The sequence below is a fragment of the Ictidomys tridecemlineatus genome, chromosome 1, assembly GCF_052094955.1.
Source record: "Ictidomys tridecemlineatus isolate mIctTri1 chromosome 1, mIctTri1.hap1, whole genome shotgun sequence".
NCBI classification, from domain to species: Eukaryota; Metazoa; Chordata; class Mammalia; order Rodentia; family Sciuridae; genus Ictidomys; species Ictidomys tridecemlineatus.
This window is the reverse complement of record NC_135477.1, coordinates 127,230,065-127,255,294: the sequence shown is the minus strand read 5'-3', so window position 1 is coordinate 127,255,294 and position 25,230 is coordinate 127,230,065. Positions and strand designations below refer to the sequence as shown.

General features: G+C 37.3%; 1 protein-coding gene and 1 pseudogene across 1 annotated transcript in view; both read left to right on the top strand.

Moving 5' to 3' along the window:
- Positions 1-12,688: 12,688 nt before the first annotated feature.
- LOC106144856 (peptidyl-prolyl cis-trans isomerase A pseudogene) lies at positions 12,689-13,172 on the top strand (annotated as a pseudogene).
- A 3,825-nt stretch (positions 13,173-16,997) lies between these two features.
- The window catches only part of Dpysl3 (dihydropyrimidinase like 3), a 103,140-nt gene continuing 94,907 nt past the window's right edge, over positions 16,998-25,230 (top strand). Inside the window, exon 1 of the mRNA XM_005324199.4 lies at positions 16,998-17,647. Within this exon, the coding sequence (XP_005324256.2) occupies positions 17,267-17,647 (381 nt within the window). The 5' untranslated portion in view covers positions 16,998-17,266. The remainder of the gene's footprint in view (positions 17,648-25,230) is intronic.

Sequence of the window (25,230 nt, the reverse complement as noted above, 5' to 3'; positions counted from 1 at the left end):
CTACCTGCCTACAGTTACCACCCAGTTAATCCATATAAGTGGATTAATCCACCGATTAGATCCTATCTCTTATAATCTAATAACTTCACCTCTGAAAACCCTTGCATTGTCTCACATGAGCTCTTTGGGGACACCTCATATTTAAACCATAACAGTAGTTAAAACTATAGAATCTGTAGTTAGATTCCCTAGGTTCAATACAATCATTTCCTCTTTGTTGCCTTGAGCAAGCTCCTTGTGCTTTTGGTGTCTTAGAGAAGATAGCGATGCTTATTTTATTGATTTCTTGAAAGAAAAACATGAGTTCGTCAAACAGTGCATGACATGTAGGAAGAGCTCAACAAGCACTATCTCTTCACATTATTATTCAGTAAGGAGACATGTTAATACATCCTAGAACCCATAAAATCTTAGCAGGTTAAAGAAGGAAAGCAAAATTTTACCAATTTCATGCTTCAGTATTCAGTCACAGTTCTCATTATAGAAGAACATGCTAAGCTGATAAATAGTAGAATCAAGTTTACTTGAGTATGATTCTGTGATATTGTCCCACTTTGCAAATAAAACATGAACATGTTAGTCCTAGAACTTTCAAACCAAAGCCTTTATCTATCTCTCTAACTTTTAGATACCACTCCCCTACCCTCAATTCACCCCTATTCTCCCAGAATTTTTTACAAATCTCCTCTAGGCCCCAAATATAAGATGAGGCTGAGGCATCATTATTAGTAAAATTTCTGCCTCCAGAGACACATTTTTAGTGCACCAATTTAGAATTTATTCCTAGCCAATTCTGCTAAAGAATTTTCTGAAAAATTGGGATCCTACATGACTTCACATTTTACCATCTACATTTTGGGCCAGATGATAGCAAGTCTCCTCCGTGGATACCTCTGAGTAGATGTCTGAAGGACAAAGAAAGAAATTTAAAAAAGGATAAACAACCCAGAAAAGGAAGTGCTATACTGACCTGAGAAACCAGATTGGGAGGAACAGTACTTATGTACACACTAAAACAGGGTGCTTGCATGGTATTTTTTTGTTTTGTTGTTTTTTAGAGGGAAAGGGGTTTTTGTTTTTGTTTTTGTTTTTGCTTTTTTATTTTCTCTATATCCAAACTAATAAAAAATTTTGATGTATAATTTCACTTTTGAATTGTCTGTTTTTCTATCATGTGCCCATATCAGAGGTAAAAGATGAAAACCACATACATTTTTTTAACATAACGTCAAGTTTCTTATTTATGCATTCACAGTTCCTCTGAGCCCACAATAGGTAAATTTTTGAAGCACACACATCTTAATAACTTCTTTTGGGGGCCTTTTCTTAGCTACATAAAAGGATTTGGGATTACCTCAAGTTTAAGACTCTCTGCTTCAGAGGATTTAAAAAGGGGAATCATTTTGTCATCTCTTCCAGTCAGTGGGCAATGGGGACATGCAAGTGAAGAATTGCTTCGACTCCCTTTGTTATATCTCTCCTCCAAGGCCAGCACTTGAAGTGCATGTACTACAGGGAGAGAAAGAATGATACCAAGGAGCCGCAAATGTACATGGTCTCTGCAATTTCACAGGACAACAAAGAGACCATTTATTGGAATTCTTGTCTTTTGAGTGACATAAGAAATATAGAGAAAATGGTTCATCTTTCCTTTGGAGAAACTAGTTTCAAGGTCAACTGATTAAGTGATGTGAACCAAGTTCATTCAAGTGTTGGATAATGTTCGGATTATGTAGAATGTTTGGAGGGATTTGTTCCCTGATGAGGCTGAAAAGTCACCACAGTAAGGCTATCAGTGACTCATCTCAAAGGTCAGGGGGAGAAAACTATTTTCCCCTCCCCCAATATAGCAAAAACAGTTGGATTCATTCTTCTGTTTTCAACCTGCTTCTGAATTGAATAGAGCAGAAGAAAAAAAATCTATTTATTGCCTAGTTTGGTTTTTCAGTAAACAATAGATTCATATTTAAAATACTTAAATCATTTATGTACTAAATATTTTAAGGAAGATATTTTGACTTGAAATTTTCAAATGTATAAACTTTTTAACTCTGAACAACTCAATCAAAATCTTTAGTGCTAGTCTCTGGGCATCATTATTTAAAAAAAAAAAAAAAACTCTAGTGATTCAAATGTGAGTACCAGTAGTTAGTCTCAGAAAGAACTCAATTTAATATCGTTTTACTTTCTTAAAAACTATGTGGTCTATATAATCCACTTCCAACTCAAAAGCTATTTCCTTACCCAAATAAATGAAGATATATAATACACATTATATTAAGCTTCAATAAATATGGAAAAATAAAAGAGAAAGGTACACTCTAAAAATTATGTTAATCCTTTTCCATTCTACAATAGACAGTTCCCCCACAAAGAGTTATAAAAGTGACAAATGTCTCATTACCATATTCAAATTTAATGAATTTCAAATAACTCAGTTTTTTTAGATGATTAATTCTGACCAAGCATCTTTTCCTCTTTGCTGAATGAATAATAATAATTAATTTACAGTAAGCAGGTGATTCACATTCTACTCACACTCAGATTTCCTGGCTAGAACCAGTGCGAGGATCAAGCTCTCTTAGCTGACTGCCTATTCATCCATGGGATTATTCTTCTTTACAAGCAGACCCAGCCACAGCAAGACTGAATTCACATCCAGCTGAGACAATTGTCCTCATCACCATGCATCTTCTGGGAATGTTCCCCAATCTCCGCCACATGTCGAATGTCTCCTTTTGTAATGATGCGAGCAACCCTTTTTTGTGTGTGCTTTCTCTGTGCCAGTCAATTTGTGCTAATGATTTTACATATATTACTGCATTTAGCCCCCACAACAGCTCTGTGAATGAAATACTATTATCTTCATTTTACAGATGAGGAAACAGGCTTAGAGAGGTTAAAAAACCTGCCCATGGGTACAGAGCTAATATTGAACATCTGGATTTGAATCCAAGTCTATCTGGCTCTTAACCATTGCATCAAATTCCTGTTTAACCTGTGTGACAAGGTAAGACTTATCTAGATTCTGCCTTTTGTTCTAGCTCTAATCAGAGAGCAAGTACATTATGTATAGGCATTATACTTTTCCTTGAGCCACCTCTTCTAGACTTTTAACACATACTTTTATTTATTTGTTTGTTTGTTTGTTTGTTTATTTTGAAATGCTGGAAATTGAACCCAGAGTCTCATGCTAGACAAGAGCTCTATCACTGAGTCACATCTCCAGTCCCAGATTTTTACTTTTAAACTAATGAAATATTTAACATGTTCCAAGTTATGTGATTGTATTTACATACCTAAATGATGTCTATTCTTCATAGCTCCTCCTCTTCTTGTTTCTAGGATATTATTTTCTGTTAAAAACCAGCAAAGCAGTCTCTTGCCACTGATCTTTTTGCATATAATCTTTTCTTCTGCAGAGTGATTCTTCAATATCATTCTTCTTCTCCCTACTCATTCTTTAGATCACAGTTGTCTTTAACTCTGAAGATGGCATTATGTGTCCCATGTCTGGCTCATCCCTTTGGTAGTACCCATTAGGCTGTATTTTCATTTTCAATTTATTGGTTGATGTTTCCCAAGAGGCTGGGAGATCCTATGCTGCAAAGATTGTTTTATCAGATGTACATGGCAAAGTACCACACAGGGAAGATCCACAGGAAATTTTTTGCTTAAAAAAACACAATTAATTCCTATGTCCATAATTCACACTGAATTATCTAGGCTCACCACATGTGGTTTCAATCTCTGCATGGGTAGGGACTTGACATGTGATTTGTCACATGATTTCAAATCCCTGCATCTGTGAAGTAGAACCAAGGTTGTCCCATAAAAAATGGCAAAGAACATTTAGACCTGTTTTACTTAATCAGTATCTTTCCCTTCTTCTCTTTTTCATTTATTGGTTTTCTGTGGGATAATGGACTTTGCAATTTGACAAAGAGAAAGACGTTAGCTATCCATTTGTTCCAGACTTAAAGCAGGAATAGGGGAAAATTGAGCTAATTTGCTTGCTAACTTCAGTCTAGATTTTATGTTCTTCTTAACATACGGAATAATACAATTTTCATTCTGTGTTAAATGTTAAAATTTAAAGCAATGCTGTTTTGGCTTAGAAAACAATCAATCCAAGGCAGAATTCTATATCATAAGAACTCTGTACAGGATCCTTTGCCTGACGGTGAAGTTATGACCTCCCAAAAGAAGATCAAAACACACTCTTTAAAGGAAATCAGAGCATTCTAATGGAATTAGGAAAAAAACACTGTGTTTTGCAATCAATATGAGGTTGTTATATTTAAAATAGAGACTTCTGAGAGTAATGAGGATTTGTTTGTTGAATGACCCGTCAATTCTGAGATTGTATTCAGGTGTGTGTGCACTTAAAAGAACCTGAAGGATGTGGTGCTGAAAGAACAGTTCCTATTAAAGATTTTTTCACCTACACAAACAAAGAATCTTCTCCAAGTTAGGATGTGCCAACAGCATCTAATATAAAAAAGTTTTATCAGAAAAGGTCTCACATCAGAGGCACCAGAGAACACATTTCAGAATACGGCTTGAGAAACACCTGCAGCAGAATCACCTGAGGGACCAGTCTCAACACGCAGATGTCTTGAATATACTAAGACTCTTGGAATCTATTGTCTAGCTGCCTTCTAAAAGTTCTGTACCCACAAATACTCCCAAAAGTGATGGATGTAAGAGCCTACATTACTGCACACTCACCAAAAAGAATATGCTACAGACTAAGGTTTAGCAAATTTTTGCTGTGAAGGGTCAGAGAGAAAATATTTTCTGTGCATTCTCTGTTGCAATTATCCACCTCTGGTCTTGCAGCACAAAGTGACCATAGATAGTACACAAAAAAATAGGTGTTTGTGTTACAATAAAACTTTATTTCACTTGAAATTTGAATTTTACAATTTTTTTGTCATTAATTTTTAAATTTTGTCAAATATCTAGAAACATTAAAATTATTCTTATTTTGTGGGCCATAGAAAAACAGACGTGGGGATGGATTTGATCCCTGGGCTATAGTTTGCTGATGACTACTATCAAAGCCAAGTCAGTCGTAGTTGTAATCAGAAAGATAAGCTTCAAATCTTCCCCATGCATTTCCAATATTCCCTTTTTAAAAAATTTTAGGAAATGGAGAAATTTCCATTTCATCTTACCTTGAAAGGTCAAAGAGCAAGCTGGAAGCTTAGCCATGTGCATATAAAGTCTCCAGGCTTTAGCTATAGACTACTTCTTACCTTCATCACATAAATATCTGAGGCCAAATGGAGTTGAAAGGGGCTTCTGAGGTTGCAATAGCAGCAATAGATCAAGGTTGCCCAGCTGGAGCATCATCTTATCATGTCAAATAAGGCAAGAGTTTGTCACAGAAAGATGGTCTCCAGTACTTCTTGATTGACAGTCAATAAGAAAATGATGGGCAGATTTGCAAATTCAAACAACTAAATTCTGTCAACAATCTATGAGCCTGGATGATGACCACAAGACTCATTTCAGTGCTGTGTGACACCTTAATTTAGCTTGAATAGGGGATACCGCTAACTTGTATTCAAATATCTGACCCATAGACACTGATATAATAAATTGTTGTTGTTTTAAGATACTAAATTCACAGCAATTTATTACACAAAACCAATATATCTTCAAACAAGGGGAATGGAAACTTTTCTTCAGATGCCCACATTTATTAATTAACCTTATATTTGATACCCTACTCCACCCCCAGCACTCTCCAGAAAGACAGACATTTGTTCATCTCCTCATGAGTCACAGCCCGAGGCTTTCTGTTTTATTGAATCATTGTTTTTCCAACAATTGTTCTCCACCAGCAATCCTTGCCAAAAAGAGACCAAAAGCCTCCTTTAGAAACTCTCCCTTTCCCTGGTGGAAATCTGTCTTTAATTCTAAGCCTGCTTCCAAAAATTTACTGTACCCTATTCTGAGATTTAACTCTCCAACATTTTCTTAACCTCCTGAACTCACTTAGCAAGGGACTGGAAATGTATTTGCTGATAGCTGGAAGTGTTAATCACTGTCAGGAAAATTTGCACTGACAAAAGCATTGGTGTCCTAAGTTATAGAACACAGGTCTTTGAAATGATTTCAGACAGCAATATGAGGACAGGGAAATGTGAGCAGAGGGCCGAGGTAGAAATAATTTGTTACTACTAAGATCAAATTCTGTTGTTCATGGCTACGGTTGAGCTTAGTATTGCAAAGCAGGTGAGCCTCAGTGTATAATCACTTTCCTATGCATAATAGGAAAATTTCTTAACTTTTATTCTGGTTCCCCACATCTGAGCCCTGTCTAATCTTCCTGAACTCATTCAGTATTACCCTTCAAGCACTGTGCTCTCTAGTCGGGCAGGATCATTCTCTCCTTTCCCAACATTTCTCACTCTGCCAGGAATGACTTTGTCCATATTCCTCTGTCAACATTTCATTCACTCTTCATTACAGGTTTGCTTTCCAAATGCCTTTACTAATCTGTAGCCCAATGTTCCTCTTATGATGACACTTATTGCAATCTGAGCAGCATTAGATTTGAATTCTTTTCTTATTTACTGTATTCATAAACTTCCATAATGTCTTCAATATACCCTGGAAGAAAGTAAATGCTCAATAAATATGTAATGAGTTGAACTGATTTTTAAAAAATCATTTCCCTTTTGTTACTCCAGCAAAGTTCTCATCCTCTCTAAGCTAAGGGAGAGGGGACTTGGCTCAGACATTACCTCTTCACCATTTGGATTATTTCAGGACAAAACTGAAAGCCAAATGTTCTCTCTGATACATGAAAGCTCACACTCCAAGGGGGTCAGGGAAGAATAGAAGTTCAGTGGATTAGACAAAGGAGAAGGAAGGAAAGGGAGGGGAGTGGAAATAGGAAAGACAGTAGAATGAATTGGACATAACTTTCTATGTTCATATGTGAATACATGACCAATATAACTTCACATCATGTACAACTGCAAGAATGTGATATAATTAGAATAAGTTATACTTCATGTGTGTAAAATATGTCAAAATACACCATGGTGTCATGTATCCTAAAAGAACAAACAAACAAACAAAATGCCCAAGCTGGATACAATCTAGCTTGCCTGTAATCCCAGCAGCTCAAGAGGCTGAGTCAGGAGACTCACAAGTTCAAAGACAGCCTCAGCAATTTAGCAAGACCCTGTCTCAAAATAAAAAACAAAAAGGGCTGGTGTATGGGTCAAGTTCCTGGGTTCAATCCCTAGTACCCTCCCCCTGCAAAAAGTCACAAAAAACATGTTAATTGGATGCAAAAAAATGTATGAATAAGGCTAATTTAAAACTTAACAGTTTTCTCTTTCCAAGAACAAATTTCCAAGTGGTTTTCTTAGAAATGATCCAATTTTTTCAATTATTTTAGATATCATTCAATGTCTTATCCTTTTTAACAAGAGTAAAAAAAATAAGCAAAACTTATTTTCTTCTTTGAGGTGCTGGGAAATCAAACCTAGAACCTTTTACATGCTAGGCAAATGTTCTACCATTGAGCTACATCTCCAGTTCACGCCAATTTAATTTTTTTAAAAAATTTTTATTTGCCCTTTTTAGTATACATGACACTGTAGTGTATTTTGATGTGTTATACCTATATGGGGTATAAATTCCCATTTTTATAGTTGTACATGATGTAGAGTTACACTGATCATGTATTCATATATGAACATAGGAAAGTTATGTCTCATTTATTCCACTGCCTTTCTTATTCCCACCCTGGCTTCCCTACATTTCCCCTTTGTCCAATCCAGTGAACTTCTATTCTTTCCCCTGCCCCTGCCTTATTATGTGCTAGCATCTGCATAACAGAAAGAATATTCAGCCCTTGCATTTGGGGATTGGCTTATTTCACTTAGCAAGATAGTCTCCAGTCCCAGACCCTTATATTTTTTATTTTGAGACAGGGTCTCATTAAAGTGTTTAAGGCCTCCCTAAAGTTGCTGAGGCTGGCCTTGCATTTGAAGTCTTCCTGACTCAGCCTCCCAAGTAGTGGGAATTACTGGTGTTTGCCACTACACTCAGCACAAATTTAATTTTTATATCACGAGGAATACACAATTTTGGAAAGTTGTCATTCAAATAAGAGTAGATATGTCTTTCTTAAGGGGAATTTTCATTTATATCTTTTCCTGAATTAAAGATTTCTTAATTTACAGTTGCAAACCTTACTGGTTATAAAAATCCAAATGGTGAAATCAATCATCATTGCATGATTTATGTTTATATTTTAATTAGCTATTATTAGGTGTCTAAGTATTAAATTTCTAGTCAATGACAATAGTTTTATTCATAGCAATGAGTAACCCAACTAACAATATTATACCCTTATTTTGTGCAAGGTTTACATCCACAAGATTTACTGAAATATTATACATACATTTTATAAGTCCTACCTACCTCTTTCTTTAAAATACTTTTTTAGTTGTCAATGTACCTTTATTTTATTTATATGTGGTGTTGAGAATTGAACCAGTGCCTCACACATGTTAGGCAAGCATTCTACCACTGAGCCACAACCCCAGTCCCTACTTATTTCTTAAGTCACTTAATATTTTTAGGTTGAGAATTAATTTTTAGTTAAAATAGAATAAAGTTTATTGTATTAAATATAAAATATTTTCCAGATAAATAGTCAGTGATCAGTTTTGCCTAGTCTTTAGAGTCTGATTTTTTACTGAAAACCCCTCCTAACATATTTTCAATAGATGTATAAGAATTTTAAATGAGTCCATTCATCCTAATATGCCTACATCCGATCAATCAGCCTTATAGCAAAAGACTGCAATACATATTTTTGTAGATGTGACTTTTAGGCTCAAAAATTCCTTTCTGGTACAACTATTAATAGTCTATTATTTGAGTGAATAGTTATATTGATATTTTTTGATAAGAAATAAATAATTTAGCAAATTAATGTCCTACTTTAAATATGAAAGCAATTCTTAGTGACCAGACATCATTAAGAATTAAATGAATTGTTAAACATCACAATATCAAAGCTGAATAAATTTTAATATGATCTCTGTCTAAAAAAATGAATATTTAAGAACAATTTCTACCTTAAAATTTTAGTGTATGTTTATATAATAAGGTTCCTATATGCATTTGATTATATCTTTGATCTATGTATACTTTCAAGGGACAAATGTCTAAGAGTTTTATGATTAGAATGGAAAGTAATCTGATTTGGCTTCCCAAAACATATTTATCACTTTGGTCATATCTAAGACTGATTAATAATCAGTAGCTACACACTATACTCTGTTCTACCACTGAAAAACAAAAATTACAGATAACATTAACTCAACAGATGTTTATTGTTTTACTTATTAGATAAAGAAACTGGGGCCACTCTCCAAAGACAATAAAACAGTAACATTGTACAGAACAATTGCAACTTAGCAGGAAACTTCTCAATTTATTTTTCATTGCCTTTTTTTCCCCATTTTGATGATGAAGGAACCAAATAAAGTAATTTATGTAATTCCTCCAAATTCACTCATCCAGTAGTGCACCCAGAATTGTGATCCAGATTTCTGACCTCAAGTTTCATGCTTTTTTAAAAGTCATATCACACATCACATAAATGCTGTGATATATCTTTGTAAGACACGAAAATTGTATCTAGATGTTTAGACTACTTGTCTGCATTTGTTTTTCTTCATGTTTCCAGTATGAATTCTGAAAGCTGGAAAATGTATAGGGGAGCCTGTTTCCTATCCATTCATCTTAATTATGACAGAACTGGAGGAAAAAAACATTCCAGGGAGCTGCCTAGACAAGGCATTATTTATTAATAGAAATATGAAATCAGACAGAAGTACTGTGGTGAGAGGGCATAACCGATGCATTTATGTTTTCTGAACCTACACATAATATAAAATTCTCAATGAAGGAATTATTCACCATTTTTCTATTTTTTCTCCCATATCTTTAGTGTCTGTCATTCATATAGTCGCCTGTTTTTTGCTGCTTGTGTTTGAGCCCGGATGTACCCTAATTTGGGGGAGCCATCGAGTTTCTCTCTGAATTCAAAGAAGCTGTCCTTTCAGGCGGTCCTACTGTTTGACTACTTTTCTTTAAGTATAACTTATTTTAGGCTCCAGGAAATATGAAAAATGAAGGTTGCCTTTTTGAATGTTATATGTAACTCTCATGTCCAGGTTCCTTGAGCTTCCCCAAAGTATAATAAAAGAAAACATGTCCCCACTAAACCTAATGTTATTGTTGCAAGCCTCGGTGTTCTAGGAGGGAGAGACTTCTCTACACCATCCCTGGCCAAAGATGATACTCAAAAGCAAAGAAACTAAGATATTTGATTAAGTGGATAAAGAAAACAAGTATAAAAATTCTAATTAAGGGACCAACTTCCATGAGAGAGCAGACTAAAGGAAAATATCAGCTATCAATATAAGTTCTTTTTTTATAGAAAGTGAGAGAGGAGAGACAGAACAGCTAAGGGATGCCTAAGGTGCATGAATTCTGTAATGTTTCGTTTCTTAAAAACATATGAGCAAAATACCATGAAAAGTTAGCATTTATAGATCCTAGACAGTGAGTACATGACTAAATTACTCTCTGCCTTTCCATATTTTTAAATTTTCATTGAAAAGGAAGGAAGGGAGGAAGGAAGGAAGGGGGGGCAAAGAAGGGGAAGAGAGATAAACAAGGGATTCACTGTTATTTTTATCTTTGAAGAATAAAAGCTAAGAGAATCATTTTGTTTCAAATAATCAGAACAAAATTGTTATAATGATATTGTAAGTCCAATGGGATCGTTTTGTAAAACAGACAAAAAAATATGAAGAGGAACTGGAAAAATAAACAAAATAAGCACATTTTTTCAAACGCTTGGAAACATTGTGAATTATTGTGAGCCATTTTGACTGGCAAAGAGGTTGGACAGGTTTTTGGTTTGGGTTTTTTCTCCCCCATTACCTTCTGTAACTCAATTTACTGTCTGACTTGTTCTTAGAGATCTTCATTTAGGAGATTTAATTGCATCTGTGAGCAAGGAAAGTAGAGCATTAAAGCATTTGAAGTGAGTATCTTTTTTATGATATTGCTCAGCAACTACTTTAACATTTGTCTCCTTCCCACTTAAGGCAAAAGGAAATTCTGTTTGGAACTGGCTCTCAAATATTCGAGAATGATAAAATCAAAGAGACACACTCAGCGTAGAACGTTGGAAAGAAAACCCCACCACTCCCCACCAGGAAGGTGATTATGTCATGTCCTATTAACTAATCCTTTGGTGGAAAGGATTTACCTCGAGGACATTTGTAAGCCCTCATTTCACATCCTCATCATCATGGCCCTTCCCCACTCAGCTGTCCAACTGCTGATGTGTTCTGCATGAGGTAGTGACTCAACTCGGATGAGGGAACTAATTTTATTTTTATTTTTTATTTTGAATAATAGGTCTTCTTGATACAGCAGGGAGATAACAGTTTGGTTCAATAATTCTTCATCAGCAATTTTTACCAGATTCAATCAATGTATTTTTATCTAAAATAACAACTTAGACACACATTTGGAAAGAACAATGTTTGTGATTCTAAAAGTAAACTCATACTTAATATTTTGAAAATGGATGGAACTAAAGAGCATCATATGAGGTAAAATAAGCCAGACTCAGAATCTCAGTGTTTCATGTTTTCTCTACTATGTGCAAGTTAGAGAGGCAAAAGACATTAAAAAGGGATCTCATAAAAATAAAGGGGAGACTATTAGGGTACAGGAAGGAAGTTAGAGGAAGGCGGGGGAAGGGAAAGGGAAGGTATTGGGTAGTGAAATTGATCAAATTATGTTATAAGCATGTACAAATATGCTACAATGAAACCCACTATTTTGTGCAATTAATGTGCATCAATAAAATATCTATAAGGCAATTTTAGAAAAACATAAAAGCACATAAAGGAAGAAACAAAAATTTACAATTTTCCTATGACTTATACTCTACTAATACAGTATTTTAATACATATTCTTGTATGGTTTTTCCTTTACATGTGTATATTCATAAAAGAGCAGGGATTTTTTCTGCATGTGCAATTAGGATTACTAAAAATATTTTATAATCTAGTTTTACTGTTTGCATCTATTTGGAAAATACCTTGTTTTATGTTTTTAATTAAATCTTCAGTCACCAAATATTGAGACAAAACTCAATGGCAATCTGTCAGGAAAATTCAAAGGTTATGATGAAAGTATATGGAAGACAGCAGTCATTTTTATCGTCTATCCCAAACATTATTATAGTCGGTATCAATTTGTTCATAAAATTCTGCCAATTAAAATTATAGAACACAGTCAAGCTCATTGCAAACTCTGTGTGAGATTAATGATGTATATATACCCTAAGGAAATTGGAACTAAGGTTTATTGAGTCCCTACTGTGTGTCAGGCAAAGGGTTGTCCATTTTTAAAACGTTGTCTCATATATACATGGGTGAAAAACAAGGCTTCTGACTTTGGGGTCCATGAAATGGGGAAAAAAAGATGATGTAGGTTCAAATTCCTGTAACCCAAGGAAGGAAAACAAAAAGGATGAGTTATGATTAGAAACATTTAAATTAACTGTTAAGGCAGAAACCACTGTCACCTGGAGCTGCTGGTTGCCAGGGGTCAGTCATGTTCCTCAACATAGCTGTCAACAGCGGGCCCTTAGGCCACCAGCTGCTTCAAACTGTTTGCAGCAGATCAAGTGCTAAAGGCAGCAGACCATTTTTGTGCTCTGAGCACTGAAGACAAAGGATTAGGCCCTAAGTTTTCCTGGTTTTGCAGAATTATTCAAGTACATTTATGTGCTGGGATAGTGACTTCACATGCCATAATGGCATGGGAAGTTCATCTATGAGAAGAAGAAATTTGAGGATTAGAACTTCGTCCTGAAATATATAGGTCCTGGCATCTTGTTCATGGCAAATGCTAGGCTGAGCACAAATGGTTCTCAGTTTTGATCTGCACCGCCAGAACTCAGTGGTTGGATGGCGGGCAGGTGACCTTTAGGACTGAGGAAAAGGGCGTGGCTGTGATGGAAGTCATGGTGGACTTTGGGTCTAGGAATGGCAAGACCAGCAACAAGGTCACCATAGATGAATGTGGACAACTGTAATACATCTAATTCATTGTTTTAACTCAAACAATAGACCTTCTGTAGCTCAGTAGAGCACCTCTTACTCTACCTGCTTGAGATATTCTATACTCTTTGTGCTTTTGATACAGTTGTGCTTTAGTTTCCAAATTTTCCTTATTCCTCTTCATGTCTAGCTGGATTGTAGAGTTAAGTTTATGATTATGAAATAGAAATGAAGTGACAAAAATAAATTCACCATTGAGTCAAGGTAAACTTTATAATTCCTCTATTTCCCTCTTATTTTGAATATGGCAGCATGACCTTAGTGAATATTAAAATTTTAGCTTCTGATGGGTCAATTTTTCTGCCTCATAAAAATGGAGTGTAATTTGTTTTTACATAAAATACATTCTATGTGCTGGCATATCAAAATTGCCTGGTGCCACTGCTTACTGTCTAGGATTCTCCACTTCCGCTGATCTGTAGGTAATAGAAGATGCCTCCGGAATACATTTTCCTAAAGTTATCATCGGATATGCTCTGGGCTTCCATCACAAGTCATCTCAATGCAATGTGGCATGTGATTTACTGCAGAGTTACAGGAAATGCAAATTTGATCCGGCATATGACAAGTTGAAAACTCTTTTTGCTGCCTACGTTGCAGAAATAGTTTGCTGTTTGAGCATTGTTTTATGCAATACCTTCCTGGCTAGTCTCAGTTAAGGAATCTATAGGCATACTGTTGCTCTTGTGCTTGTGAGTGACACCTTTATTCTCTAACTTAACTAATTTACATGACAAAATTGTTGTGTGTTTGTAAGATTAATATCCTAACCTTTGAGAGTGTTAGGATATTTCTTTATATGAGTGTTCTTCTTAAACTTAGCTTCTATCTAAGAACAACTTAAGTGCTTATTTTATTGGTTAACATGTTACCTTTGGTCTTCCCATGTATCATTTCTCTAGATTTTCATGAAAGAGCTATCAGAGCTCTGAACACAGGCTCTGAATCAGAAAGTAGAAGGTTTGAATTTCAATTTGAAGTGCTAACTGTGCTACTTTGAACAAGGGACTTTACAGATCTAGGCCTTGTTTTCTCCACTGGTTTAAAAAAAGGAGGGGAATAATCATCACAGTTTATGGAGTCCTGATGAAAATTAAGTCGATGCATATAAAATTCTTTGCACAATGCCTTGCTCAGAGAATGAAGTCCTTAATAAACCTGTTAGGTAGGTGAGGCAAATACCAAGAAGAAAGACAAATAAATTAAGTAAGTCACTTGCCTAAGACCACATACTTGCAGAACTAGGGTGAGATGAGCGATTCTTATTTCAGTCTTTTTTGTAATAGGCTGCTTTGCTTTCTTAATTTATCACATATGTGAATATGCAGCAGTTGACTTTTAAATGTGATGTTTTGTCAACAAATATAGTTGTTGGGCATAGCTATAGCATCATATAGAGAGTAGTGAGGTAATGGAGCTGCTCCTCTAACAACAAAACTGGTTGTGTGTCCCATACACCCACGTACAATAGCACATACATGCATGCACCGACGTTCAGAATAGGCCCTTTCAAGGAACTCTTAGACCCTTCATACATATCTCATTTAGGTTATGACTCTGCCAAAAGTTGGGCTTCCTTGTTTATAAAAAAGAATAATAGTACATGATCTGCAGAATTATAAAAGCTAATAAATAGACTGCATGGTATGCCCTTTACACAGAGTCGGACACTACTAAATTCTTGATATATCTTAGCTAATTATCTTATTTTCTTCATAGCTTTTTATATGCCTTGATTTTTTCTCTTTTTTTGTTTCCCTCCACTAGAATTATGTTCCACAGAGGAGAGGACCTACAACAGCAGTGGACACAAAGCAAGTGTCCTCCTACAAGCCTGTAATTAGTTAATGACTGGAGAAGAAGTCAATAGCAATTGAAAAGGTGAAGGAAACCATCTATGTCAGCAAAGATGGAGGAAATGAGCTATATTACCAATTTTCAAGTGAAATTCTAGGTTTATCACTAATCAGCATTTGTTTAAAAGGAGAAGCTTCCCAGAGGAAGTGAACTTAAGAAATCATGGAATAATTTTGATAGAGTGCAGGCTGGTTAGTGAATGCTTTTTTCCTCTTCACTGTGGGTAGGTATAACTTTTGTCAATGCACCTGTCTGCGCTGAGTCCAGGTTGACTTCCATGTTCCAAATCTTTGTGGCTGTCACAGGGATTCATAGTGTTATAATTCCTAGTGTCCTTGTCTCACTCCAAAACTGGAATCTAGAATTTCAGGTCATCAAACTCAGCTCAGCTGCTTTCAAAGACTGTGCCTATATGCACAGAGAAATGAGTTAGTGTTATGAAAGAATTACATTTGCGATTGGCACATTATCAACAGCTTCTTAAATGTTCCTTGTTGTTATCATTTATTCAAAAAAGATTTATTGAGTACCTGTTATGTGCCTGAATATGTCCTATTCACAAGATATATAAAGGTAAACTAAACAGGCCAGATCTCTATCTTTGTGGAGCTTAGAAGAATGGGGGGAGTAGGATTCAGGGAATAAACTCAGAAAATAAACCCTGAATGATGGTGCCTATATGGATGGCTACAACTACACTCTTGGTGGTCAGACATCATTTGCCTTTTTAACACTGTTGTTCAGTATCTTGTGTTGAGCAAGTGGGCCAATGAATCACTGGTTTTTGTTGGCTGAATAAACAAATCAATGCATACATTTCTGAGAGGAGATTCAGTTAAATTTGGGCAGCAAAGGGCAGTAAAGATTCTGGGCTTAGGCTATATGCACTGATAGGATTCAAGTTTTTCAAGTTTGTGGATTCTGTGTTCATTTGGCAACAACTGGGTCAGACAGAGCACGTATGGATAGACGTGAGGATGGGAATGAGATCATGAGAGCATTTATGCACATAAGTCTTTGTATGTTTAAGGTAACATGGAAGGCAAAGTTCTTTGGTTATGTATTTTTTGAAATAAATCTAATATATGTGTGAACTAAGTGTAAGGTTCTAAAGGAGGTTCTAAAGGAGTCTCTGTGTGGAGATAAGCCTGTAGTTTGTTGTATGATGGACAGATCATTTTGCAATGCAAAATCTATGCAGGTATGCATGTCTGTGATCTATAGGGTAATTTTGTGAGACAAATTAAGGTTGGGTAAAAAGCACATTCTAGGATAGTAGGTATGAGGTAGGAATGGGTTTATGTGAGTCAATTCTGGGTTTTTGTGAATGTCAATGAAGAAAGATGGTCTTCCCCTCTTCTGTGTGTGTTGTACTGGGTACGTGTAATTCAATTCAGGAATTTATCATATGAAGGTGCAGGTTTGCTAGGCAGATTCTGGAACTAGTATAATTGTGAGACAACTCAAAATCAGGAGAAGGCCATCTGGGGTTGTGGGTAAGACTGTGAGTCTGTTCTAAATCCGAATTTGTATGTGTTTGTTGTAAATCAGGACTTGGCTTTGAGATGAACACACCTGGGTCAGTTTGGATTTGGTGCATGAGAGTCAAAAAGATTGGTGTTTGGGAGGCAAACTTGGGAGCTAATGCGGGGAAAACAGAGTTAGTTTGTGTGCATATGGGAGTAAGTTCTCCGAGTGTGAGCATTTTTAAGACATCTGAATTGTGTCTAAGTATGAAACAAGTCTGGAGCTTCTTGCGTGAGGGGGGGAGTGCGTGTGTGTGTGTGTGTGTGTGTGTGTGTGTGTGTGTCTGTGTGTGTGTGTGTGTGTGTGTGTACGTGCGCGCGGCGCGCCAAGTTTGGATTTGTGTTTGTGATGGGCACCAACACTGCGCCAGCCCGCGAGCCCACGTTAAGGCTGGGGGTGCCTGGGGAGGTGCAGCAGGCGGTTTCCTCCCGGCGGGCGGGCGAGAGGTCCCCCCGGGCGAGCGAGGGAGCTCCGGGCCCCTGCGCAGCTCGCACGCTCGCTCGCTCGCTGGCTGGCTGGCTGGCTCGCTGGGGACAGACAGGAATCGGAGCAGCACTGCCGCCTCTGGCGCGAAGGCTCAGGCGCCTCCTCCCGCCCCAGTCACTGTGGCTCGGTGCACGCTGCCGCCGGCTGCCCTTTCCGTCTCTGGGGAAGAAAACCAGCGGCCCGCTGTCGCGCTTGAACCATGGCCTCCGGACGACGAGGCTGGGACAGCTCCCACGAGGATGATCTGCCCGTGTACCTGGCCAGGCCAGGAACCACCGACCAGGTCCCACGGCAGAAGTACGGCGGCATGTTCTGCAACGTGGAGGGAGCCTTCGAGAGCAAGACGCTGGATTTCGATGCCCTGAGCGTGGGGCAGCGAGGCGCAAAGACTCCCCGGAGCAGCCAGGGCAGCGGCCGCGGCTCAGGGACCCGGCCCGGGGTCGAGGGGGACACCCCACGCAGAGTCCAAGCCCGGGAGGAGAGCAGTGAGCCCGCGCCCGAGTCGCCCGAGCCCGCCGGGGTGGAGATCCTGAGCGCCACAGGCAAGGAGGTGTTGCAGAACCTTGATCCGGAGGACAAGGTAAGGGGGCCCAGTTCCCTTCTCTGCCTGCCCCTTCTCCAGTTCTGGCCGCCATGGCCGGGGCGCAACTTTCTCGCGCTCACTTTCCAAGGGGATGGGCGACTAGAGGGAGGAAAAGGGCATCCTGTGCTGAGCACATTGTGACCTTCTAGTCGCGTCCCTGGGTTCGCACGTGCAGCATCTTCCTACGCTCACTGTAAGGGTCCCAGCCCCCCTGCCCAGCTCTGCTTCCCTACCCCTGCTTCCCCGCTGGACCGCTGGGCCATTAGTTCTGGGTGGGTGTGTCAGCCCAGTTAGCTTGAGCAATCTTGGAGATTTCAGACCTTCTCTCTGAGTAATCAACAGCACAATTGTCTTGGCCCACTCTGGCCCCAAATTAAATCTCAACCCAGGTCTTTAGGGCAGAGGGCAAACTGATTCTAGGAAATGGGGTCATCTCCATAGTGCCCGGATGAAAGTACAGGATGGGCGGTCTCCCCTTTCACTGTTCAAACATCAGCTCTGTGCCTGAAACTTTTGGGTGTGGAGCCACTAAACACTCTTTTTGCCTCGCTTCTGTCATAGCACGTTTCACATCTGTTTTGTAAAGAGTATATTTGTACACAGCTTGGCACAAGACTGGGTATCACAGGGATCCAGCTGTCTCTGCAAGAATATTATTGTATTTTTTGAAATAGAATAGGGTATTAAGGGTGCACGAGCTGTAAATTCCCTGCTGCTTTTACACGTGCTAAAGCGAATTTCTTCTGTATGTATTTTGGAGACACTCATGCCATACCAAACTGATGGGAAGGATGGCATTGATCAGCATGCCCTGATTTTTGTGACTATTTCATAGAAAATCAGAGCCATGATTCAGAAAATTCAGGGCCCAGGCAGGGCTGAAGGATTCAAAGTTAAAACAGACACTTTTGAACTGAAGAACAATAGTCATCAGATGCCCTTACCAGTGTCTAGGTAATGGCTGCAAAATCCATCCACATATATTATTCTGCTTTAAGACAATCATGAATAATAACCTGAAATGGAAATGTCTGCCTCAGAACAATTACAGTTAATGCTTATCCAGTTCTTAGTTGTTTTTCCATTAAAAGGCAGTGAGCCAGTGAAAGGATAGTATCTCCCTGATTGATTTTCAAAAGTTTAAAAAAACAAACTTTTAGCTACTGAGATGAAATATGGAAATCAGTACTGTTTAAAGGTGCCATTGAATAGGTGAAACAATAGCAGTGTCTCTTGGAATCACTCATTTAGTTTGAGATTTTCACATCTTCTTTTGAATGTGGCATTCCTTTAGGCCCTGCCCACATACCCTTTTGGGAAAAGTTTTGATATTTTGGAAAGACTTTGGCTGACATCTTAACTGAAGAATAGCTCTTTATAGAAAAGTGATTGCCTGTTTTGGGGTGTGAATTGATCAGCACCAAAATGTTCCCTTCCTGTCTCTAAGGGGTGGGAGAAGTGATGGAAAAGGTCAGTAACAATTGCTGTGAGTCAGTCTATTCCCTTTGCTGGAACACCCCTGATGTAAGCCAGATAATATGCCTGGTTTGCAAGATTAAAGAATGGTAACTAGAGAAAGGAAAAATGTTTCTCCTTTAAACCCAGCAATTCTCCCGTTTTCCTCCCTTTTATAAACCCTATACTTTTGGCTTCTAATTGAAAAATAATAATACAACCTAAGCATCAGCAGGATTTCTAGTGGTACATGGTTATTTGTAAGTTGAGGCTTGCTGTCAGCTTTATCCTGGCCATGTTATTATGTCTAATTTGGCTGAATCACACTGTTAAAAAAAAAATCAGAGGTTATCAAGTTCTGAACTTGATTGCTATTTCTTAGAGGATAAGGATTGTGTGTTTGGATTTCTCTTTGTGACTGGAATGCCTGGCACATTGCAGGTATTCAATAAATGTTTGATTCCTTGAATTTCCTTCATTAAGACATCTGTTTTGTATATAAATGTAAAATGATCATCTGGCCTCTCATCAAATACTGCCATCATTAGGGAGCTCACCACCTCATGAAGCAACTTTTAGATAATTTTTATAAAAAAAATAAAATTAAATTAGAAAGCCCCAATCTGCCCATCCATAGCTTCTACAAATTATTCTTTTAGTTCTGAAAATAGAATAAATATGTTTCATTATTCTGAGATATTCTGATGACTTTTTTTTTTTTTTTTTTTTGCAGGGGGTAGGGGGGGTGCGAGGGATTGAACTCAGGAACACTCAACTTCTGAGCCACATCCCCAGCCCTATTTGAACTTGCAATCCTCCTGCCTCAGTATGCTGATGATTTGAAGTATGTGGGCTCATGTGTGTGTCTGAACGGGAGTGATGCCCTTGTAAAAGAAACAACCCTTGAACCTCAGTGGCTTAAACAAACAATAACAGCCAATTTCTTGCTCCTGCCACTTCTCCCACATGGGTCAGCAGGGAAGTTCTGTTCATCATTGTCCCTCAGAGACCTCAATTAATGGAAGCTCCATCTCTGCACATCTGCAGTTGGGAGAGTATGTGGCAAGCTGTATGCAGACGCTTAAACTCTCTTTTGAAAGTGATGAATATGATGTAAGCTCACATTTCATTGGCCAAAGCAGATCATGTGACCATACCCAACTGTGAAGAAACGGGGTGGGGGTGGGGGGCGGAGTGCCATCTTATCATGATCCTTTAAGACTACAAATATTTGGCAAATAGCTCTAATATCTTCCCCAGATTTGGGGATGGGCTACTGGGGGACAAGCTGGCCTAGCCCTTAGGAGTTGCAACTTAGTTTCCTTGTGCCTCAGTTTTTTCACCTGCAAAATAAGGATAACTGTGTCTATTTTTCACATGATCAGTATTCATAATATATTTGCTTTTACTATTCAATTTTTTATAGTAATTCATATGTTTGAAGGCAGTTATCACATTTTTCCTAAATTTTTCTGTCAATTTTATTCCCAGTGTCTTCAACTCTTCTTTTTCTTTTTTAATTACAACTTTTTTTTTCATTGTCAATGGATCGTTATTATTATTTTTTTTATATGTGGTGCTAAGGATCGAACCTAGTGCCGCACACATGCTAGACAAGTGTTCTAACACAGCTCCAGCCCCTTCAGCAATCTTTTGAGCACTTCATCGTTCTGATTTCCATTTTAGGTTGTATTGTTTTGTAAATATTCTTCTGAAAATTCAGTGTCTAGAACTGAACATTATGCTCCAGATGGGATGTGTCCATGGCAAAGTGCACTAGGCTACTTAACTTTCTGGATTTACACATAGCATATGCTTATGTAGTACAAAATTACACCCAATAATTAAGTATCTGTGGCCTGCTACTATTGTCCCCATAGTAAACTCCCTGTCAGTGAAGTTTTCAGAAAATTTTTTTCACATAAGCTGCTGTTAAGTCAGGATGGTCTCATTCTATGCTGGTACAAATGAATTTAAAACAAATCAAAAATTTAAAGAGAATTTAACTATGGGATTTTATTTTTTCTTCCCTCTGTATTTGTCACTATCTAAGCTTATTTCTCTAGTCCATCATATTGTTTTTGAATATTCTGTAATACAGCTCCTATCCTCAGTTTTGGATTATCTGCAAATTTGATAGTAAGTACCACTTTCTGAGCACTTTCTACATGCCTATTTTGTGTGTGTGTGTGTGTGTGTGTGTGTGTGTGTGTGTGTGTTGTTTTCCTTGTACCTATGTGGAAATTAAAACCCAGTGACTAAATGTTTAGTCCCAAGTCACATAGATGGTAAGTGGATTTTCCTAATTCTGAAGTCCCTGCTCTTTGCAGATGGACACATCTTCATTATTGTAATTCAACCAGCCTGACCATTGTGTCACCTCCTGACATGTTAATATAACTCAGGGCAAGGAGGAAGGTTCTTACCCCAACTCCTCTTGAAACCTTCTGCTATCTTGCTACTAGCCTGTTACTCAGAGAAGTTTTGAGACCAGTTCCTCAACCTGTGAAAACAATTGCTGTGAATCTTTATTCTTCCAAGTTAATTACAGAATTGTCAGAAGAGATTTTTAAAAAACACCTTGATAAAATTTTAATAAACTTCAGGTCTGGCATGCCATTTATTACTCCCATTTTAAGGAAATGGGTTTATTCAATAAATTATTTTATTGGATTATTTTTGTTTATACATGATAATAGAATTTATTTTTATATAATTATACAAGCATGGAATATATCTTATTCTATTTAGGACCCCATTTTTACTGAATTTATTCAGTAAATAATGAAGAGGTTAAATAAGTAACAAAAGCATTTGGCAAAATAAAAATGTAAGAATGTCTATGATTTATACACCAAATGCATGATTTCAGGGTTTAAAGTATCACTAGGAGCTAAAACTGTGGTTCTGGACCTACCTGTAAACACTGTTTAAAAAGTAATGGATTTAGATTTTCTCGACGAAAGGCATTGATATTGGCAAAGTCCTCCACAGTTGTTTGTTTATAATTTTGACAGCTATTTGTTTACAATTTTGACACTAATTGCATAGAAAAGCATTTCTAAGCATAAAGTAAATATTTTTCATCATTTCTCAAAATGTTTTTCTGTGCATGTAGACTTTTCCAAGCAGCAAAAAAATTACTAAGTGGAGAAAATTTGTGATAAATGGTCTGTCGAGAGAAAATGGTACTGCAAAGACTTTGACATCCAGTGAAAACAAAGTAATGACATTATGATTGCATAGGTTTATTGATAATTATCTATCAGGAGCTTGAGTCATTTCTAGTTTCCTGCTTCCTATTTGGACCACTTTTGCACAAGATCTTTCTTTTGTGAAATCAGTAGGGACTCTGTGTAGAGGGAGACTACTTGAAACAAATAAGATGTGGCTCTTGCCTTTTTACCCTTTGCTATTTGTCTGTTTTTATCCTGGGCTAAAAGTTTTCAAAGTGACTCTGAGAGATCAATGTTCTCCTCCTTACCCTGCATAGTGAAAGACTGCAGTTAATAGAATTCTAGGTTTCTCAAGGCCTCTCCAACCATCTGAATCCAAGTCTGGTAGTATAAATGAATTTTACAAGACTGCTCTGACAAAGGAAAGTTTGTATGTTGTTTTTAAAAAGTGCTCCTGCTTACCTGGCTTACAGACACACTTAAATCTGGAAATGTGTTTCTTTACCCAAACTTGGAAGTGTTTGAAACTTTTCCGAACTTTGGTTTACTTTGACAGTAGGCATTTGAGGAACATAAAAAAAAAAAAAAGGGCCTTCTAAGTAATGCTGTGATTGGCAGAGTTCCCATCAAGTAATGGTCCCTGGAGACCAGATTTTGCTGACGGCTCTTGTAATGTTTAAGACCTCCAGAGTGCTGTCTGTAATGCTTTCTGTCAGTGACTCCCTTAGCTGATTCTCTTCGTGATTGATTTCCAGTGGGCATTCCACCTGCAATAATGTTCCTGTGAGACTGGATAAAGCTTTCTAGGACCGGGAAATCTGGCTGAAGAGAACACAGTCTGTGACAGCAAGCTTAGCCCCCCATTTTCTGGAGGAGACAGAAAGTCTTTTTAGGAGTACAAGCACTTTTAAAATTAAATGTCTAACAAAATCTAATGTTAAAAATGCATCTGTACTTTTTTATGTGGAATTATATGGCATTATAAAAACTGTTCTACTCCATCAAAGAACAAAGAAGCAGAGAAACAGTAAAGCAAAACTGGATGAAGTCTGAGCAGTCTCAGCTTCCAGATCTGACCTTGAATCTGCTGTACAGCTTGAGCAAGTTACCTCCCTTCTCTCAGAGCCCTGGTTTCCTCCTTTCTAAAAGGAGGGTGGTGGATCACATGGTCACTATGGTAATAGTCTTTAAACTTATTTGATGGTTCAGCTCTATCAAAAAAGAAAAAAAAAGAAATTGGAAAAGCTCCATATTCCGTGTGTGTGGGTATATGAATATATGTGTATACATATGGATATATGGGTGTGTGTATAAAACAGAAAATATTATACTAATATATTATGAGAATTAAAAATGCAAGTAAAATATAAACTATAAAAAAGAGATGTCATAAAAATACAAATACAAATTCTGTTATTTTTTTTCCTATATCCTAATGGTTTGTCTTAACCCAACCATTTGGGTAAGTGCTTGGGTCTTTGATCTCTGGACCAAAGACATAACTGTTAGTGATTTTAAGACAGTCATTAATTGAGTTCATTGTTAGTCTGAGTTATGTAGTGATATATGCCCATTTATTGAACAGTTTAAAGGAGAAAAGTTCAAAATTAGACGTGGTTATAAGGGTATAGATGAGATACTGGTATTTCCTTTTTATAAATATATGTGGGATCGGGACAATGGGGTATTGTTTACTAGGACACTGTAAATGTAAGGAGGAGTCCTCAAATCTCCCTTTACTCACTGATATTTTTTTCTTTATTTATTCATTCAAAAACAATTTATTAAATCACAATCAAAACAAAAATTGGAAAATCAAAGATGAATTCTATAAAACTGTGTGCTGTGGTACTCAACTGTGGTCTCAGCTACTTGGAAGGCTGACATAGGATTGCTTAATCAGCCTGGTCTACAAACCAGAAACTACTACTACATGGCTCCACCATTGTAGTACCTTACAGAAATTTCACTATACTAAAAAATCCCCTGTGCTCTGCCTGTTCATCCTTACCTCACCTACATCCCCTGTCAACCACTAATCATTTTATTGCCTCCATTGTTTCACCTTTTCCAGAATGTCATATCCAGGTCTTCTCTAGTATCCTCAGAGAATTTATTTCGGACTGCCTGCAGATACCCAAATCCATGGATGCTCAAGTCCCTTAAGTCTGCCTTCCATATGCATTTATATGGAATCCATGGATACAGAGCACTGACTGTAGCTGGAATCATATTGGATTTCATGTTGGTTTCTTTTGTTTTCTTCGATGTCTTTCTATGGCTTGATAGTTCATTTCTTATTAGTACTGAATTATATTCGAGTGTCTGGATGTATTATAATTTATTTATTCACTTAATTCCTGAAGGTCATCTCAGTTGCTTTTAAATGAATAAAATTGTGAATAAAGCTACTGTAAACATCCATGTGCATTTGTGCAGACATAAATTTTCAACTCATCTGGGTAACTTACCAAAGAGCCCAGTTGCTGGATCATATGAGAAAAGTATGTTGAGTTTTATAAGAAGCTACCAAATTACCTTCCAAAGTGGCTGTAGCAATTTTCATTTTCACCAGCAATGATTGAGACTTCCTGTTGCTTCACACTTTCAACATCAGTTAATGTCATATTTTGGACATTCTAATAGTTGTGTAGTAGATTCTTATTATTTTAATTTGTGATTCTTCAGTGACATATGATATGGAATATCTTTTCATATACTTAATTGTCATCTGTGTATCTTCTTTGGGGAAGTCTCTGTTAAAGTTTTTGGTCCAGTTTTAAAATCAGTTTCTTTTCTGGTTTGGGGGTTTTAAAAATTATTGTATATTTTGAAAAACAGTCCTTCATCAGATTATTTTTTGCAAATATTTTCTCCCACTGTGGTTATTCTTCTCCTTATCTGGACATTGTCTTTCACAGAGCAAAAAATTTTTTTAATGTCAATGAA